The following is a 20,899-nucleotide window of genomic DNA, read 5'->3' on the forward strand; positions in this document are numbered from 1 at the left end:
AAGAAGGAGGAGGAACAGGTTTTTGATTATCTGGTATATTGATGAAAGACAAAAATAGTTTGTAAATACAACACCACTGCTTGTTCATAAGTGGGCTGGGCTGCGGTGGGGCGGGGCGAGGCGAGGGGCTGATTAATTAAGACAGCTTTAGGTCTCCCGCTGCCTCAGATATAAACATGAAATACAAAATTTGCTTTGCTTCAAATTCTTTTAGCAGTTCTTTTTTTTTGGCGGGACCATCGCTTGGAGGCTCTAAAAGTAGAAATTGTTTCACACAAAGACTGTTTCTGCTAATACTGTCAGTTATTACTTCTGCATTTTTCTTTTAAAGTGAATTGTTGTAATGAATGTTTCACAAAAACATATCTGTGTCAAATCCATTTAATCCTTTTATGAACTCATTAATTTATTATTTTATCTACCATGAATCAGAATTGTTTGAAGTGCTGTTTGTAGTATTAGCTCTTTCTCTGTATGCATATCCATCAGCTTCAGATGACTACGTTTCGTTGATCGCATGCTCAGCAGTTACACAATATCCTCTCGTAATTTGACTGCCGTTTACATTAAATGGACAGGTTGACGAAGTAACAACGTAAGCCTTTGATTTTGAGAGACGGACCAAGCCGCTCTGTCGTCAGAGCGCCCTCCATCTGTAACCTAACCAAAGTTATATACAGTGAGAGCACTAACAGTGCTGGTTATGAAACCAAGGCGCTACTGTTCACCAAATTTTAAGAGAACTTCAAAAACAGCGAATGGGTATTGACAGCTTTTGCAGTCTTGACGATTCTGACCCATTTTGGGTGAGTAAAATTGCTGCTTTTTCGCTACGTCTTACTGTTAACCCTCCACATTTCTAAGTCGAAAGCCTCCAGCTGGTCTGCTCGTTCTCCAGCGCATGGGACAAGACCGGCGGAAGGCCATTGCCGGTAGAGCAGGTATCAAGCTAGCTAACGGCTTAGCTGAACCAGCTAGCTTGCGAACATCAGCTATGCTAGCAAGGATAATTAGGTTAAGTTAACTAGCTTGTGAGCTAAATTAGCCGTAAGGGCTAACGCTTTCTTATCTGGAATTACAGACCAATGTACGTTTAGCTTGCTCCTTTCTTCGGCGACCGTTACTGACGGGATTACTTTATCTCAGAGAAATACATGAACAATAATACCACCTCCACTACGCGACTAAAATCATAGTTTGCGACTCTCATAAATTGTGTCAGAACTTGGTTGACGTTATTTATGATCAGTGTTGTGTTTTGCTCCGGTTATATAAAAATTCGATAACAAGTCTAGCTGTGTTGACCGGTTCAATTAACCAAGGAGTTAACAAATTTAGCTCGCCCGGCAATTTAAATACGGAGTCATATTGTGATTGAAACCTAATCTAGAGCCAGTAAATCACTGAATTGTCGGTCTTTGTGACTACACCTGCATATCACCAAAGGTTCATGTGAAGTTGTAGCTCGAATAACAGTTATATTGTTACTGTGTATAGAAAGCATGGGATACGGTCAGCTGTTCCACTGTGCTTCGTTATTACTTCGTTAGCTAGCCAAGTAGCTGGTCATACCGTTATTACTTGTCATGTTTGAATCAGTAAGATTCATAGTTCGCGATATAACAATAAGACAATTACCATTATTTCAACCGTTTGTTGTGCCATTTACTGTTTGTATCCAGCAATTCCAGTGTATTCGAAAGCACCTGTACACATGTTTTTTTTTTTGTCAAACTGAGCAAAATACGAAATTCGGTTTCGGTCAGATTATTAGCAGAGAAAGTCACCCCTTAGTAAATTAGTAAAAAATTTAATGAATACACCTCAGGGAGATTGAAACACACGTACAGTTATTACCGTAAATAGGACAATTTAAAAGCAAAAACACGAATAGGGAACACCGCGAATGTTTTCTTTGTGACAGGGTTTGTCTATGCGCGCCGAGCCATGACAAGGACAGACATTCTTTGAGATACTTCAAGAGCTAACAAACGAAGCACTTGACCACCAGTACTTAAAGAATCACCATACCCAGAGTTTGAGAGTGTTTGTGCCCTGTGTACACCCTTTACCCACCCCTTAATTTCCCGGTAAAGCAGAGTCTGCGGTTGCCAAGTTACAGTCAAGTAGTCTGTTTCTAAACACAATAGGAAGTCTTTCCTTTTAAACACCGAGCATTTGAAGGGGAAGGCTTGACATTTAGGCAAACATTGTTCTCCCTCTGTGTCTCCAGGACTGGAACCGGACATGGCATGCACACAATCCAGATCTGACACAGTGTTTCCAAAACACAGTGCTGGTTTGGATTCCCTGTGTCTACCTCTGGGTGATTGCACCATTTTACTTCCTATACCTCAAAAGCCATGACCGAGGTTACATATGTATGACTCACCTCAACAAAGCCAAAACAGTGAGTTCAACAGTTTTGGGTCCATAAGAATTGTTTTCTAGTTGAAGTAACATAAGATGCATTCAAACAGAACATGCTTATAATTGCACTTGGTATGATGTCAGTTTTTTTTTCCCTTTTTTCCCTCCTTTTTTACTTGTCAGTGTTACTCATTCACTGTTTGCATAGACATCATCTTATCACAATGTTTTTCTTACTCTTCTTCCTGAAGGTTATTGGGTTTCTGCTGTGGATTATCTGCTGGGCAGATGTTTTCTACTCTTTCTGGGAAAGAAGCCAGGGTGCAGCCAAAGCACCTGTCTATTTAGTCAGCCCCACAGTGCTTGGCATTACAATGGTGAGGTCTTTGTTCTCTAGGCTCTCTGTCCTTACACACAGTGGGTATAACTTGCATGTCAGGCCTTGCATGTCAGTTGCTGTGACTGTGTGATCATATATGAACGTGTTTAGCAGGTCTCGCACCGTTTAAATAAGGCATTGTGCTTCTCAGGGAACAGGAGGAAAAGCCAGGACATGGAATCAGTAGCATTACTGATTTTAGCAATGATTCTGATCATATGATCATTTGTGAAATGAGCTGTGTCTCTGGTCACACTTTTATGTTCAGCATTGTGACAGAGGTCTTGCCTAGTCATTGTCTCTCAGTCTTTAGATTCTCATCTCAAATGGAATGAAGAAACACTTGCTAAATGTTTGTCCCTCTTTTGTTCTGATATGTATATTCTCTCACAGTATATATATGTATGTATGTATGTGTGCGTGTGTGCGTGTGCGTTGTTTCTGTGTTGTTATTTTTTTTTGTGTTAGTTGCTGGCGACATTTTTGATCCAGTATGAGCGGATTAAAGGGGTCCAGTCATCAGGGGTCATGCTGAATTTCTGGCTTGTAGCTGTAGTCTGTGCTACAGTTACTTTCCGATCCAAGATCTTGCTGGCTCTCAGTGAGGTGAGACAGAAATTCTCATAGGTACCTTCAGCCCAGCAAAGTTTAAGGATGCCAGTGACTATTAATAACTGTAAAAGGGCACTGATTTTTACCCAGGCAGCTGTGAATGGGTTATGATACTCATGAATGAGGTTTGGCAAGAGTGCGTCTCATAGCATATACAAGGACAGGAGTTCCTACTTTTTTTTCTTGGAATTTGAATGTGGAAAAACAAGTCAAACTTGTTTCAGTTCTATATGGAAGAGAACTCCCATACAGAAATTCTCTTTTGTTTTCTCTCTTTTAGTTCTTGTTATTTTTTAAAGCTGTGGATTTTATGTTAATGCTATGTTTCAGGATGCTGAGGTTGATGTGTTCAGATACACAACCTTCTACATCTACTACAGCCTGCTGTTTGTGTCACTCATCCTCTCCTGTCTGTCAGATCAGCCTCCCCTCTTCTCCCAGGTCGTCAAAGACCCGGTCAGTATATGCTGTGCTCTGCACAATCGCAGCCCAGCAGCTAACGTCTGAGTAGAAGAGAGATTGAAACCCTGAAACTGCCACATTGATGTTAAATATGGTTTGTGTCCTCAGAACCCCTGTCCAGAGTCTGGAGCCTGCTTCCTTTCCAGGATCACCTTCTGGTGGATCACTGGGTGAGTGCAGTGCCAGGGTGCATAGTAGATTAAGTAACGGGGGTTTAAACCAGTCGGCTCAGTGTTCAGTTAATGGCGCCTCTTTGGATGTTCAGTTTTGTGAAGTTTGTTAGCATGGAAACGGCGTATGTGGTATGCATGGATGGCGCTGTGTCTCTGTTTATCACAGAATGATGGTGCACGGATATAAAACACCTTTGGAGGAGAAGGACCTGTGGTCCCTCAACGCAGAAGACCAGTCACAGAGGGTGGTACCGCAACTGGAGCGCCGCTGGAACCAGGAGTGTGACAAGGTCAAAAGGTCAGACTCAGTCTCTCTCTCTCTCTCTCTCTCTCTCTCTCTCTCTCTCTCTCTCAAGAAGCTGTACAGATTTTTAATTTTTTTTTTACCTTGACCTGTTTGTACTTGTTTTGCATGCATGCTTGCATTACTGAGGGTGCACGCTTACTTTGATCCATATGCATGCTTGTTTTGAGCTGCTTGAAATTTGATAACTCTTTTACATGTGAACGAGCTTTAGTGAAATCGTCCTTAGGTGCCCAGATTTGTGCACAGTGAGTCATATGTCTCCACAGTGTGTTACCCCTGATCCATGTTTGACCTTAGATCAGTCGCACTGGAAGTGAAATGATTTTGGTTAGGATTTGATATCAGTGTGTGAGGTAGTACATGCACAAATGACTGACTCAGTGGAGCATGCATTTGAGGAACTGTTGCATGCCTGCTGTGACTGACTGTTTAGCATGATCTATATCAGTGTTTAACATCTACGTGTATTCCTTAGGCCACTTCAAAAGTCGCTTTACTCCCCGAAACGATCTGCAATAAATGAGAAAAAGGATGAACAACCCATTGAAGAGTCTGAGATTTTGATCGTGAAAACGCCCCAGAAAGTGGGGGAGCCCTCCCTCTTCCTCGCCCTCTGCCGCACCTTCGGACCCTACTTCCTGGTCAGCTCTGTATACAAGATCATCCACGACATCCTGATGTTTGTCGGTCCAGAGATTCTCAGGTGAACCCCCCCTCCACACGTCCTCCATCACTGCTCCACACGTCCTCCATCACTGCTCCACCCTCCCTCCATCACTGCTCCACACACCCTCCATCACTGCTCCACACGCCCTCCATCACTGCTCCACCCTCCTTCCATCACTGCTCCACACGCCCTCCATCACTGCTCCACACACCCTCCATCACTGCTCCACACACCCTCCATCACTGCTCCACCCGCCCTCCATCACTGCTCCACACGTCCTCCATCACTGCTCCACACGCCCTCCATCACTGCTCCACTCTCCCTCCATCACTGCTCCACACACCCTCCATCACTGCTCCACACGTCCTCCATCACTGCTCCACCCTCCCTGCATCACTGCTCCACCCTCCCTGCATCACTGCTCCACCCTCCCTCCATCACTGCTCCACCCTCCTTCCATCACTGCTCCACCCTCCTTCCATCACTGCTCCACACGCCCTCCATCACTGCTCCACACACCCTCCATCACTGCTCCACCCGCCCTCCATCACTGCTCCACCCTCCCTGCATCACTGCTCCACCCTCCCTGCATCACTGCTCCACACGCCCTCCATCACTGCTCCACCCTCCCTGCATCACTGCTCCACCCTCCCTCCATCACTGCTCCACACGTCCTCCATCACTGCTCCACACACCCTCCATCACTGCTCCACCCTCCCTGCATCACTGCTTCACACGCCCTCCATCACTGCTCCACCCTCCCTCCATCACTGCTCCACTCTCCCTCCATCACTGCTCCACGCTCTCTCCATCACTGCTCCACCCTCTCTCCATCACTGCTCCACACGCCCTCCATCACTGCTCCACATGTCCTCCATCACTGCTCCACCCTCTCTCCATCACTGCTCCACTCTCTCTCCATCACTGCTCCACATGTCCTCCATCACTGCTCCACCCTCCCTCCATCACTGCTCCATCTCCCTCCATCACTGCTCCACACGCCCTCCATCACTGCTCCATCTCCCTCCATCACTGCTCCACCCTCCCTCCATCACTGCTCCACACGTCCTCCATCACTGCTCCACCCTCCCTGCATCACTGCTCCACCCTCCCTGCATCACTGCTCCACCCTCCCTCCATCACTGCTCCATCTCCCTCCATCACTGCTCCACTCTCACCCCATCACTGCTCCATTCTCCCTCCATCACTGCTCTTCACTTCAGAATAGGGACCGAATCTCTCAGATCAGTGTGAACTCAGGTTGATAACTCGTTCCTCTGAATCATCCTTTGAGTTCTTTGGGCTCTCTGTCGTTCAAACGGACTCGATCTCAGCTGTGTGGGAGGTTCCCAGTTTCAAAGCAACAGCTGTGACCTTTCAGTAGGGCTCCCTGCGAAGCGTTTGTTTTGTCAAGACAGAAGTTGTACTTTCCCGTTGCTGTCTGGGCAAAAGTCAGATCCTCTCGGCACTTCTGAAAGAAAGCGCTAGAAACTATCACCAGCCGCCATGGGCTCTGCCCTCAGAGTGGGACACATGATTAATTTTTCTGTACACGTCTCTGCTCAGAGACGATGTTTTAACAGGACCCCACAGAGATCTTATGGAGACCTTTAGAGAACACACAGATGTATAGTTTCCCTGTAGTCTGGATGAGATGTGAGTGTGTCATAATGGACGACATATGGGTTTGTTCCCACGGCAACTCTGTTTTGTCCTGTCTAGGTTGCTGATTCTGTTCGTGAACGATTCCAGCGCCCCCTCCTGGCAGGGTTACTTTTACACATCTCTGCTGTTTGTGTGCACCTGCGTGCAGACGCTCATCCTGCAGAAATACTTTCACGTGTGCTTCGTGACGGGCATGAGACTACGCACAGCCATAGTGGGAGCTGTGTACCGGAAGGTGAGTCTGTGTCTTGCGTGCAGCATAGTTCCTGGGAGAACACAGAAAACGACAGTGCCTGTCGAAGCCGTGGTGCATCTGGACCACTGATGTAACATGAGCTCACGGCATTGAACAGACTTGTCTAACATGCGAAGCTGAACAATTCAGTGTCTATGCTCCTTTATTTGTTTTTTTTTTTTTTTTTTTTTAGGAAGGAGCTGTTTTTTCTTGCACTACCTGCTGTGTTAGTTGTAAACAGAGGTGGAGAGTGGCTGTAAGTGCAGCAGTGATGAGAGTGTGTGTCAGTGACTGATGTGTGGTTAATATTTCAAGGCCCTGGTCATCACCAACGCGGCACGTCGCACCTCAACAGTGGGAGAGATCGTCAACCTGATGTCTGTGGACGCACAGCGCTTTATGGATCTCATCACCTACATCAACATGATCTGGTCTGCCCCCCTGCAAGTCGTCCTGGCCCTCTACTTCCTCTGGCAGGTACCAGCACCGCCTTCTCCCGCTCTCACACCGCCTGAGCTTTTGCTTCTTATTGTCAGCACCCGCTTCTCCGGCTTCATCCACAAACATCGTTAGCAGGGAAGCTGACCTCAGACTAATCCCTTAGGTTATGAAGCTGTTCAATTCTTGATGTGGTTCAGAGAGGGTTCTCCCTCACGCATGGGGCAGTAGTTAAGACACAACGTGAAATGTCTCCGCTCGAAATATCAGTCTTGATTTGTGTGTTGGCCACTTCTGCAGAACCTGGGTCCGTCCGTATTGGCTGGCGTGGCCGTCATGGTGCTGATGGTTCCGCTGAATGCCGTCATTGCTATGAAAACCAAGACCTATCAGGTATGACTCCTGATCACGATATTTAGACTTTCTCTCTTCGCAGACAACATTGTCAGGTTTCTGGTGGTGGTGTTTGAAGTCTTAAGAGGTTGCGTGTGACTGATCAGGGATTTCTCATTGAACCCCTGGTATGAGCAGGTGGCTCAGATGAAGAGCAAGGACAACCGAATCAAGCTGATGAATGAGGTTCTGAACGGGATCAAGGTTCTGAAGCTGTATGCCTGGGAGCTGGCCTTCAAAGACAAGGTGTCCGCCATCCGTGAGAGCGAGCTTCGTGTGCTGAAGAAGGCCGCCTACCTGGGAGCCGTGTCCACCTTCACCTGGGTCTGCGCTCCCTTCCTGGTAAGGCATGAGACCAGATCACGCCGTCTGCTGTCAGAGAGATGAAACTATTCGTCACGCCGTGTGTACACTTCTCCCTGTCCTCGTCTAGACGTGATGTGTCTGGTAATTGGATGTGAACTGTTTCCTCAGACCTGTGGCGTTATGTGCTCTCATCCTCGGTCCATCCTTGTGTCTCTCCTCCAGGTTGCCCTGTCCACGTTTGCTGTGTACGTGCTGGTGGATGAGAATAATGTGCTGGATGCTCAGAAGGCCTTTGTGTCGCTGGCCCTGTTCAACATCCTGCGTTTCCCCCTCAACATGCTGCCCATGGTCATCAGCAGCATGGTGCAGGTCAGCCCATCAGGATTCTCCCCGTTCCATAATCAATACACACACGCTCACACACTCTCTCACATACGCACGCACTCTCCACACATACCCCTTACATACCCACACATACATGTATACATACATGTGTACATACACATAGATACACACATGCACACTCATACATGTAAGATGTTAAGGTTTGCTGTTCTTCCATGTCATACCATGGTAACTGCTGTTTGTTTCCGGTGTGTAGGCCAGTGTGTCCATGAAGCGTCTGCGTGTGTTTTTGTCTCACGAGGAGCTGGATAAAGACAGCGTAGACCATAGAGCCATCACCGGATGTGAGTCACAACCTGTTCATGACACACTCTCATCTGCTGTCCACACCACATGACTCTCATACACTATTAACATCACTGTACTCATTTCCACTGTCTACACCAGGACTTCTCAGCAATGCTGAGTTTTGCATGAACTAAACACTGTGCTCTCTGATTGGCTGAAGAGTGTGAACACCTGTTTCCTAAAAATCAGCCCCTAAAAATGAGCTGAGACCAAAAACCAGCCAGGCAGTGGATGCCTGTATCAGGACTGGATTTGAGGAGCCCTGGTCTAGATACTGCACACTGTCCTGTGTGTGGAGGATGCATGTGTTGATCTGATCAGTAATGTGACAAACCTTCAGACTGACAGATCTTGAGTTTAACTTTACCTCATGGACTCTTGTGGGGCCTTGCGTATTTGCCTGTCCTCCTGGGTTTTTTTTCTACAGACAGCACTCTGAGCTCGGCCATATACTGATCTGACAGAACCTCTAACACAAGTGTCATTGAAATACAGCCTGCAGTATCCCAGGGTTCTCTGAACGGTCTCTGTGTGCAGGCAGATCAGAGTCACAGGCACAAGTGTGTGGGATGAAAGCAGGTTGTGTTTGATGTGTAACACAGGCACCTCTCTGGTGGTCCCTCTTCTCTCTCTCCAGCTCCTGACAGCATAACCGTCGTCGACGGAGCGTTCAGCTGGTCGAACAATGACGCCCCTACTTTGAAGAGGTATCTCTTTCTTTCCTTTTTTTTTTTATTTTATAAATGCATGGATTATGTTTCACATGTAGAAGTTCTGCTTTGTGCAGCACTAACTTTGAAGCCACGCTGTGTAAGTGGACAGCCAAAACTGAACCCTTGTTGTTATTTTTTTTTTTTTTTTTTTTTTTTAAACTGTGACACTGCTGTGTAGTGCATAACTTGCATTTCAGTCCTTAGAAATGAGGTTGTCCTCTCTGACCTTTGGTTATTGCAGTCTACCACTTAGAGTAAACATCATCTGACGCAACTGGATTCTGAGGAGTCATTTGGCAAGTAAACGCCCCCCGTCCAGCAGAGAAAACAGTACATTCTGGCAATTTGCTCTCATAAGTATTGAGAGAGCCAATCAGATTGGGTAACGATTGAAATGATATCCTCTGTCCAATCGCAAAGTGATCATTTAAAACCATTGCCTGCCTCTAAATTAATTTAAAACCACTGCTTGCCTGGAAATTAATTTAAAACCAGAGTTTGCCTATAAATTCTCATATTTCAAAGTTTTTTTTTTTCAAAGGAAACTATTGATCTCCATATGGACGCTTGGATTATGTGTGTATTTACACAGGCTTGTTTTTAGTAATTGTCTCAAAAATATGGTATGCACAAGATCAGCGGGAGTGAATGCAGAAATCTGAATGAATTCAAAAAAAATGTCATGAAATTTGAATGACTATAAACTTCACGTACTCCCTTTCACAATCCCCGCGGCTCTCCCCGCGGCTCTCCTCCTGGCTCTCCTCACGGCTCTCCTCCTCCTGGCTCTCTGATGCTCCTGTGTAAGTTTGCTGTGCTTCTCTCGCTGCAGAATTAACATGCGTATCCCTGAGGGGGCTCTGGTGGCTCTGGTGGGACACGTGGGCTCCGGGAAGTCTTCTCTGCTCTCGGCCCTGCTTGGAGAGATGCACAAACAGGAGGGCTCTGTCTCTGTCAAGGTAAAACGTCTCGCACTCGCATAGATTTTGTGATAAACGGACCCTTGTCTGTATGTATGCACATCAGTGTTGATTTTGATTGAAAGACAGTGGTGCTCTGTTAGATAATTGTTAAGTTAAATTGATGTAACAGAAGGGGTTTCATTTTGTGTTCTTACTAGAAAAAAAAAAAAAAAACACATTTTGAACCTTGCGGAATGGTGTTGCTAAGCAACTGGTGAGAATGATGGTGTCCTCTGGCTGTTCAGGGATCGGTGGCGTATGTGCCTCAGCAGGCCTGGATCCAGAATGCCACCCTGAGGGACAACATCATATTTGGGCGGGAGAAGAAGGACAGCTGGTACCACAGAGTGGTGGAGGCCTGTGCTCTCTTACCAGACCTGGAGATTCTACCTGGTGGAGACATGACAGAGATTGGAGAGAAGGTGGGTCCATCATAAAGGCTATAAACTTACAGACAAGTGTTGAGTTTGGCTTTAATCACAAAGAATGTCAAGCTGCGTTTTGTTTCTCTTGGGATGAGGGTTTCACATTTCAGCTAAATAATTGCTGTCAGAAAGTGACTTGTGTTTGAAAAAGCAAAAATGTAAGTCTAGAAGCATTTGTGTTTTTAAATGGAAAATGAGTAGAAACCCTTCACAGCAGTCATGAGTTTGATTGTGAATAAATGAATTCCTATCATCACTGCTGATGGCAGAGTGTGGTTGATAGATCTGATAGAGCTGTGTGTGTTTGTGTGGGTGTGTGTATCTGTGGGTGTGGGTGTGTGTATCTGCGGGTGTGTGTATCTGCGTGTGTGTTTGTGTGTGTGTGTGTGTTGCTGCGCGCGTGTGTGGATGTCTGCGGTTGTCTGTGCAGGGTGTGAATCTCTCAGGGGGGCAGAAACAGCGTGTTAGTCTGGCCAGAGCCGTGTACTGCGACCGTGCTGTGTATCTGCTGGATGACCCTCTGTCTGCTGTGGATGCTCACGTTGGCAAACACATCTTTGAGAAGGTCATCGGCCCACAGGGCATACTGCGGGACAGGGTCAGTATCACGTCACACTACTGCTTTGGTCTCTATCATTTTAACTCTTACCTATTTCACTGACAGAGAATACACACTACTGCTTCTGTCTCTATCATTTTAACTCTTACCTGTTCCTCTGACAGAGAATACACACTACTGCTTCTGTCTCTATGGTTTTAACTCTTACCTGCTCTACTGACAGAGAATACACACTACTGCTTTTGTCTCTATCATTTTAACTCTTACCTATTTCACTGACAGAGAATACACACTACTGCTTCTGTCTCTATGGTTTTAACTCTTTCCTGTTCCTCTGACAGAGAATATTGTCATTCTCCCAGCTCTTATGGGCTTCTTTAGGTATTATCACTAGTGCTCATGCATAAGTGACTGACAGCTGTCAGTTAGAAAAGTGATTTCTCATATCACTTGTTTTCACAAGCTGAAACTTAGTTATGTTTAACAGTAACTGTGATATGCATTGGTTAACTGTATTAAGCTTAGTTATGTTTAACAGTAACTGTGATATGCGTTGGTTAACTGTATTAAGCTTAGTTATGTTTAACAGTAACTGTGATATGCATTGGTTAACTGTATTAAACTTAGTTATGTTTAACAGTAACTGTGATATGCATTGGTTAACTGTATTAAGCTTAGTTATGTTTAACAGTAACTGTGATATGTATTGGTTAATCGTATTGTCCAGTTGTGTGAGAGAGCATGACCAGAACATTCTCAGCTGACTTTGCGTCAGGAGGAGAAGGAGGTGTTTTGTGGAGGACATGCTGATGGTGCTGTTTGTTTTCATGTTTGTTTAATGTCTGTGTTTCATTTCGAACCCCCCGCTTCTCTGTTTGGCAGACGCGTGTGTTGGTGACCCACGGGCTGAGTTTCCTGCCCCAGGTTGACCTGATCCTGGTGATGGTGGATGGGGAGATTACAGAGATGGGATCTTACACAGAGCTGCTGGGAAGACAGGGAGCCTTCGCCGACTTCCTGCGCACCTACGCCAACGCCGAGCAGGAGGCAGAAGAGGAGTCTGCAGGAGGTGAGACTGTCAGAGAGCAGGAGTTCTCAGTCTGAACCTGTTCTGGAATGTTTTATCTCTCCATCAGCCCTCTGTGAACATATATGTGTTTTTTATTTCTCTCTGAGATTTTCTGCATTGAGCCCAAGGCGCGCACCAAATGAACAGTGTCACTGAAAAGCATTTAGCATTTTAAATCAAGGCGTTCTCATTTCTGTTTCAGGTTGATTTAGAACCCAGTATCACCATTTAAAGTCTCAAAGGGCTTTACATGCCCACAACAAACAAAACAGGACATAATGTTGTTCCCTATTAAATGTTACACATGTGTTTTTAGGTATTTTAGATCTGAGAGCAGCAAAAATTCTTTAAAAATTAAAAAAAAAAAAAAAAATCAGCCAAAGCGTCTCTCTGTTCTTCTCTGTTTTAAGATTAGTTTGTTTTTAAATGATTATGATTTTTGGTTGTGGTCTGTGTAATGTCTCTCCCTGTACTTTTGTCTTTATTTCTTCATGTCCTTGTTTGGTTCTTTTTCTCCTGTCTGCTGTTCAGAAGAAGGGAGGGCGAAAGAGGAAGAGAAAGGGGAGACTGAAGGTTTGAGGGGGTTTCTGGTCTGTAGGCCGTGTTGGGCTCATACGGGCCACAGAGACTGCATGTGTTTTGGGGCTTGTGTGAACTGCACTCTCCGGAGGCCCCCCCACGACCCTCTCTGGTGCTGGGTGTGGCCTGATTCCTGTGGCTGGGGCCTCAGAGAGAAGCGTGTGATATGTATCTTGTTGTGATGACGTCAGGGCCTCTGTGCCTTGAGCATGGGGCCTTGTGTTATAGACTGTGTCATGCACCTTCTTCCCTGTGTGCTCTGTCCTGGTAGTTTGAATGGACTCTGCCTGTGAGATGGTCTGCGTTAAATAGTGCTGTGGCCGCCCTCCATACTGTGTGCTTCAGAGAGCCTGGTTAGTTTCCTCTGAGACAGAATAGAGCACTCAGAATAGCCCCGTTTAGCCCCAACCTTCACCATCAGCCTAAGGCAGCGCTCCCTAAAACGCTTCTTACCCGCTGCACTGAGAGCCAGACGAGAGGAGAAAGGCACTGTCTCTCTCTCTGTCTCACTCTCTAGTCATTATTCTAACCCCCGTGAACATCACGGAGAGGGGGGGGGGGTTGCTCCTTTTCACTGGCAGGTGCTTGATAGGTGTGGTTACATAAAGTACATTCTGAATGGTTCTTTTGTTGCTCCTGGACATACTAAATGAAGACTTATCTGACATTGTGACAAAGTTACAGTCATAGAAGTGTCTTCACTGACATTGTGACAAAGTTACGGTCATAGAAGCGTCTTCTCTGACATTGTTACAAAGTTGCGGTCATAGAAGTGTCTTTTGATAACGATTGGCTGTGAAGGCTTGAGGTGAATTTAAAAAAACAAAGCAAAACATGTTTGTATTCACCGTTTGAACGCAGGTGAAGGCTGATTTTGAGAGGCGTGTGTGGGTCAGGACTGGATTGTTGTGCATAGTATGTGAAAGAGAATGGTATGCTGAGTATGTATGGAAGGGTGTTTCCCGTCATTTAACTGACAGACTGGTTTGATCTCGGATTGCAGATACAGTGCCACGGAAAGGATTAGAGAATGGTGGCCCCGCCTCTTTGCTGAGGTAAGCCAATCAGCGCTTCTCTCATCTCACAAACAGTGTGTTCACGTTGGCCAGTATCGCATAAACTCATACTGACTTGTCACTGAACTGTGTGACCTATAAAACCCATAACATGCTTATCTTTGATGCATTTTAATAAAGTCTGAAGCACTGACATGTTTTCTGACTTGCAGTTTTTGTTGTACTAATTTTTGCTGTGTTTGCTTTAAAAGTGTCCAGCCAGTTTTGATACATTGTGTGTGCGTGCGTGTGTGTGTGTTTGTTTTTGTGTGCATTTGTGTGTGTTTGTGTGTGTGTGTGCGCGTGCGTGTGCGCGTGTGTTTGTATGTTTGGTGTGTGTGTGCGTGTGTGCGTGCGTGCTTGTGTGCGTGTACGTGTGCGTGTGTATGTGCGTGTGTGTGTGTGCGCGTGCGTGCGTATGTGCATGCGTATGTGCGTGTGTGTGTGTGTGTGTGTGTGTGTGTATGTGAATGTGGTTATGTACCTCCAGGCAGAGTCAGACATCCCTCAGTGCAGCCAGCTCAGCTAAGTCCATGATAAAGACTGATCCTTCAGACAGCGCAGGAGCCAAGACCAAGTCCACAGATGCAGCCAAACTGACGGAGGCAGACAAAGCCAACACTGGCAGGGTAACACAAGACAACTGCCACTCTCTGAAAATATGGAATGAGTTTGAAGCTGTGCAGACCTGTATGAGCTGAAAATGTAGTGCTTTTATACGATGGATGTTGTCCCTGCGATTCTGCGTCAGGTTCACTGAGCGTGTGTGTCTTTATCTGCCTGTGTTTTGTGTTGTCTCGACAGGTTAAACTGTCTGTATTCTGGGAGTACATGAAAGCTATCGGCCTTTGTCTGTCCATTACTAGCATCTTTTTGTTTTTCGCTCATCACCTGGCCTCTCTGGGCTCCAATTACTGGCTGAGCCTGTGGACTGACGACCCGGTGGTCAACGGCACACAGCCGTACAGGAAGATGCGTCTGGGGGTGTACGGGGCCCTGGGGCTGTCGCAGGGTTGGTTCATGTTTTTCAGTGCAACATTTCCATTTTTGCGAGCTCAAATGAGCGTTCACTGGTTGATAAAAGGTAGTGAAAGAGCCATTGCTACTAAAGGAAAGACTAGACGTCCTGCCTGTGTGACAGCTGTAGTTGTTTCTCTGTGCTGGACAGGCCTCCCTGTGTGACAGCTGTAGTTGTTTCTCTGTGCTGGACAGGCCTCCCTGTGTGACAGCTGTAATTGTTGCTCTGTGCTGGACAGGTGTGGCAGTGTGATCGCTGTAATTGTTGCTCTGTGCTGGACAGGTGTGGCAGTGTTCTGCTACTCGGTGTCTGTGTCCGTTGGTGGCATCCTCGCTTCCCGGTACCTGCACGAGACCATGCTCCACAACGTCCTGCGTTCCCCCATGGCCTTCTTCGAGCGCACGCCCAGCGGGAACCTGGTGAACCGCTTCGCCAAGGAGACCGACACCATCGACTCGGTCATCCCCAGCATCATTAAGATGTTTATGGGCTCCCTGTTTAACGTGCTGGGCTCCTGTGCCGTCATCCTCATCGCCACGCCCCTGACGGCCATTATCATCCCCCCTCTGGGTCTGCTCTACTTCTTCGTGCAGGTACGTGGGTGATACACGGCCGCGTGCCTCACCGTCGTGTTTTACCGCGCTGTCACCGAACGCGGTTAAACTGCTCTCGCCCCTCCGTCACAGCGCTTCTACGTGGCGACGTCTCGGCAGCTGAAGCGACTGGAGTCGGTGAGCCGTTCGCCGGTCTACACGCACTTTAACGAGACGCTGCTGGGAACCACGGTCATCCGGGCGTTTGGCGAGCAGCAGCGGTTCATCCGAGAGAGCGACGGTCGCGTGGACCACAACCAAAAGGCTTATTTTCCCAGTATCGTGGCCAACCGGTCAGAACCGCCCCACACTGCACCTTAACCATATTTCCAGCTTTGACGCTCTAAACACTAACCTGATGTTTTCTCTCAGTTTGAGTTTATAAATGACCAGACTGCCATTCACTGCCATTTGTTTTGGATAATTAGCTTTAGATAATGAATGCACTGTGTCTCCAGTGACTTCAGAATGTTGAAGCATCTCCTTATTTGTGGACGGGTTCCTGAGAGCTGTGATTCAGATGCAGCACTAGCACCAAACTAGTAATTACAGTAACCTGACACTCAGACAGATGAGGAGATTTGGTCATGGTTGTTATATATGTGTGTGTGTGTGTGTGTGTGTGTGTGTGTGTGTGTGTGTGTGTGTGTGTGTGTGTGCGTGCGTGGGCAGTTGGCTTGCGGTGCGGCTGGAGTTCGTGGGGAACTGTATCGTGACTTTCGCCGCGTTGTTTGCTGTGGTGGGAAGAGAGAGCCTGAGCCCTGGAATCATGGGTCTGTCCATCTCCTATGCCCTACAGGTACACGCACACACCGAACACACACACACACTGACACACACCGGTACACTGACACACACACACACACACGCACATGCACAACTCCACCACTCTTACACATAGCCAAACAACACACACACACACACACACACACACACACACACACACACACACACACTGTCCTACACTGCTACACTTTCACACAATGCAAATACATGGCAGAAGACCATGTGATGTTTTTAACACAGTCCTGTGTGAATTGTTTTTTTTTGTTGGCTGTCTGAACTGGCAGGTCACTGCCTCTCTGAACTGGTTGGTGCGCATGTCCTCTGAACTGGAGACCAACATCGTAGCCGTGGAGAGGGTGAAGGAGTACGGCGACACTGAGAAAGAGGTCAGTGGACGGCAGAGGAGGATCTGTGCAGTCAGTCCCTTTACTAAGACAGCAATCTGTGATTAACCTTGTTTCCCTGCTAAGCAACCGTATCAAAGACAAGGGAAAGGACATCTGTGTGGTATTTTTTTTTGAAAGATGCAGAGAAGGGAAGAATTCATTAAACATAAACAGCTGCCACCTGATTGTCTGTTTAGTCTGGCTGTTAATTGTGAAGTTACTTCTCATTATATATATTGCATAGAGAGTTTTTGAGCCCATGGTCAAAGCCTCATTACTCCAGTGTCACACACTCACGCACACACACGCGCACACACACTCACTCACACACTCACTCACACACACGCACACTCACTCACACACACGCACACACACTCACACACTCACACACATGACTCTGTAGTGGAAGAATCCTTTTTTGGTTAACGTGGTGTTTTTTAGGTAGACGTGGAATTGTTTAGATAGACGTAGTGTTTTTTATGTCAGACATGATGTTTCTTTTTCTTGGACGTGGTGTTTTTTTGGTAGACTTTGTGTTTTTTGTTTGATGTGGTATGTCCTGGCTGTGTGAGTGAACAGCAGTATGATGTGTACAGGCTGAGTGGTGTTTCTTGTTTGATGTGGTATGTCCTGGCTGTGTGAATGATCAGCAGTATGATGTGTACAGGCTGAGTGGTGTTTTTTGTTTGATGTGGTATGTCCTGGCTGTGTGAATGAACAGCAGTATGATGTGTACAGGCTGAGTGGTGTTTTTTGTTTGATGTGGTATGTCCTGGCTGTGTGAATGAACAGCAGTATGATGTGTACAGGCTGAGTGGTGTTTTTTGTTTGATGTGGTATGTCCTGGCTGTGTGAATGATCAGCAGTATGATGTGTACAGGCTGAGTGGTGTTTTTTGTTTGATGTGGTATGTCCTGGCTGTGTGAATGAACAGCAGTATGATGTGTACAGGCTGAGTGGTGTTTTTTGTTTGATGTGGTATGTCCTGGCTGTGTGAATGATCAGCAGTATGATGTGTACAGGCTGAGTGGTGTTTTTTGTTTGATGTGGTATGTCCTGGCTGTGTGAATGATCAGCAGTATGATGTGTACAGGCTGAGTGGCGTTTGGAGAACTCCAGCCCTCCTGCAGGATGGCCCACGGCAGGACACATAGAGATACACAACTTTGGGCTAAGGTACAGAGAGGACCTAGAGCTGGCCATCCGAAACATCACGGTCACCATCGAAGGAGGAGAAAAGGTGTGTGGTCATACTAAAGAGGCAGAAACTGCCTGGTCTCATTTCTTCTTTTCCCTCAAATAACATTGCTTGGAACTGTATGGAAACCCTGTGCGTGAAGTTAAGTAGTGCTGACCTGCGTTTGTCTGTGTGCATGTTTGTGCCCATATGTGTGTGTGTGTGTGTGTGTGTGTGTGTGTGCGCGTGTGCGCGTGCGTGCGTGTGTATGCGTGCGTGCGTGTGTATATGTGTGTGTGCGTGTGTGTGTTTGCATGTGTGTGTGCGTGCGTGTGCGTGCGTGTGCGTGCGTGTGTGCGTGTGTGTGTGTGTGTGCGTGTGTGTGCGTGTGTGTGCGTGTGTGTGTGCGTGTGTGTGTGTGTGTGTGTGTGTGTGTGTGTGTGTGTGGTGTAGGTGGGGATTGTGGGAAGGACAGGGGCAGGAAAATCGTCTCTGACCTTAGGGCTGTTTCGCATCATTGAAGCAGCGCAGGGTGAGATTTGCATTGATGGAGTGAACATCGCCAACCTTGGTCTTCATGACCTGCGTTCTCGAGTCACCATCATCCCACAGGTATGGGAACCAAACACACACACACACACACACTCTTTACTCACTGTTTTGGCTCCCAGGTCCAGAGGCTGTGTAGTTTGTTCAGTACCAGGAGTTACAAAGCAACCCAAAAGAGACTGTGGTATTTGAAATTAGCAGGTGGAGAAAAATGATGGTGAATAGCAGAGCGATGGAATTTGAAGTTGTTAAAGGTGATTTGGTCTCAGCTGCTTAGATGCAGATGTGGGGAAAGAAATAACAGACCATGTAAATGCGTAAGTTCCAGTAAGAATATTGACCTCATGTCTAATGAATTATTTACCTAACCTCCTTAATTTTGCTATCATAGATACAGACAATTCACAGCTTGTTTAAAAACATTGTTAATGATATTTATAACTGCACAGACGTGGCTTAACTTGATTTTAATTTTTTTTTTTTAATTCATTTTGCCAACTTTGCCATTCTTGACAGTCCTCTGTGTAATTTATCATATGTTCTCGTATGACACTCCTAATTCTCAGAAAATATAATCATTTAATTCTTTACTAGGTCAAATACCACCTCAGATGCCTGTGTAATCATAAAAATCATAAAAAGGAATACATTCCCACACTGATGAAGGAATAATGGTTTCTGTTTTGGTTTCTCTGTAGCAGTATAAAGTTGGTAATGGAATTTGTCTGTTGTCGGTGGGATACAGGATCCGGTGCTGTTTTCTGGATCTCTGCGCATGAACCTGGATCCCTTTGATGGTTACTCAGATGAGGAGGTGTGGAGAGCTCTGGAACTGGCACATCTGAAGAATTTTGTGTCTGGTTTGCCTGACAAACTCAACCACGAGTGCTCAGAGGGAGGAGAGAACCTCAGGTACCAGTAAACCCAGTGAAAAAGTATCCCTCTCCCTTAACCCGCCACCCTACTGAACCATGCGATGAACTGCTCCTAGTTTCTCAGAGTGTGTACATTGTTTTATTATTGTGTTCTGTGCATCTCTCAGACATCTCTAATTATTTGTGTTTCTGTGGTAAAGTTTGGGCCAGCGGCAGCTGGTTTGCCTGGCTCGAGCTCTCCTCCGCAAGACCAAGATTCTGGTTTTGGACGAGGCCACGGCAGCTGTGGATCTGGAGACAGACAATCTGATCCAGTCCACCATCCGCACCCAGTTTGAAGACTGCACCGTTCTGACCATTGCACATCGACTGAACACCATCATGGATTACACCAGGTTAGATATGGAGTTTCTCTATGTGACACCCTGGCCTTGAAGTTTTCAAATTCATGAATTCAGATTCACTCGACGTCATCACAAAATGCCCGAAGTCAATTGTGACACGAAAAGCAATTATGAAGATATTATTTCCAGAACAGAGGGCCAAATTTAAAGTGGCATTTCCTAGTGTGATTTAAGATCTCAAATGTCAAAACATGATTTTTGTTTAATAAAATAAGACTTCCATAAAAAAAAAATCTAATTCTTCTTCCACTCTACAGGGTTCTGGTTCTGGACAGAGGTCAGATGGCAGAGTTTGGTTCACCATCCAGTCTAATAGCCAAGAAAGGAATATTCTATAAGATGGCCAAGGACTCGGGTTTGGTGTGATGGGTGGAAAGGGATGGTCTGATCCCCTACGTGCTGCCAGAGTCCCCGTCTTTCTCTCACACTCTTCTCCCTGGAGTTGCTCTGGGAGGAGAGCGGTGGAGAGGGGGGGGCTGTTAACTGCGGGCGATGCTCGTTTTGAACTCTGGACTATCACAGTGTGATTCCACTCCACTGTCTCTGATCTCTCTTCTCCCTCTCGCTGTTATCGCTCCGACTCTAGCGCCTTCTCTCTCTCTATAGCTAAAGGTTTCAACCGCTGCTTTGGAGTATTGCCTGATGCCTATATAATTCAGGACTGATGAGTGTGTGCTAGATGTTTTTTCGTGTGCGTGTGTGTGTGTGTGTGTGTGTGTCAGGGTGTTTGTGTGTGTCAGGGTGTTTGTGTGTGTGTGTTTTGATTTAAAGATGCCACCAAATCCTCTGAGTCAGATTCTCCATCCAGGCTGTGATTTGCCCCCTGGATAAATAATCTGTCAGTGTCTGGAGTTTTGAAGAAGGAACAAAGATATTTATGGCATGTTTTACAGTGCAATGAGTGTGTTTATGCATATGTGTCCACAGTTAACCATGGCTCACAGCCCTGATGACTAGGCATCCAAAGGGTTTCATTCAACACAATCAAAAAAGCGTAAACTTAAGCTCTATAAGTTCCAGTGTTTTGAAATGTGTTTCCGTATAGCTAA

The 20,899-nt window shown here is 46.3% G+C and overlaps 1 protein-coding gene across 2 annotated transcripts; it reads left to right on the plus strand.

Annotated features, from left to right (window-relative positions):
• The first annotated feature begins 758 nt into the window (after positions 1-758).
• abcc1 (ATP binding cassette subfamily C member 1 (ABCC1 blood group)) lies at positions 759-20,524 on the plus strand. 2 transcript variants are annotated; one of them, XM_030790406.1, is made up of 32 exons: positions 759-806; positions 2,234-2,410; positions 2,622-2,747; positions 3,218-3,355; positions 3,692-3,817; positions 3,932-3,993; positions 4,163-4,294; positions 4,779-5,006; positions 6,693-6,870; positions 7,186-7,347; positions 7,609-7,701; positions 7,840-8,043; positions 8,230-8,376; positions 8,609-8,696; positions 9,338-9,407; positions 10,246-10,372; positions 10,621-10,797; positions 11,231-11,398; positions 12,242-12,428; positions 12,960-13,001; positions 14,011-14,062; positions 14,553-14,691; positions 14,867-15,074; positions 15,363-15,673; positions 15,767-15,966; positions 16,346-16,472; positions 16,744-16,845; positions 17,939-18,085; positions 18,476-18,634; positions 19,317-19,483; positions 19,647-19,841; positions 20,108-20,524. In XM_030790406.1, the coding sequence occupies exons 1-32, from the start codon at positions 759-761 to the stop codon at positions 20,214-20,216; spliced, it is 4,596 nt and encodes a 1,531-aa protein (XP_030646266.1). In that variant the 3' UTR covers positions 20,217-20,524. The 2 variants fall into 2 exon arrangements, with proteins under 2 accessions (XP_030646266.1, XP_030646267.1); XM_030790407.1 differs by lacking the exon at positions 12,960-13,001.
• Positions 20,525-20,899: the final 375 nt, after the last annotated feature.

The sequence above is a fragment of the Chanos chanos genome, chromosome 13, assembly GCF_902362185.1.
Source record: "Chanos chanos chromosome 13, fChaCha1.1, whole genome shotgun sequence".
NCBI lineage: Eukaryota > Metazoa > Chordata > Actinopteri > Gonorynchiformes > Chanidae > Chanos > Chanos chanos.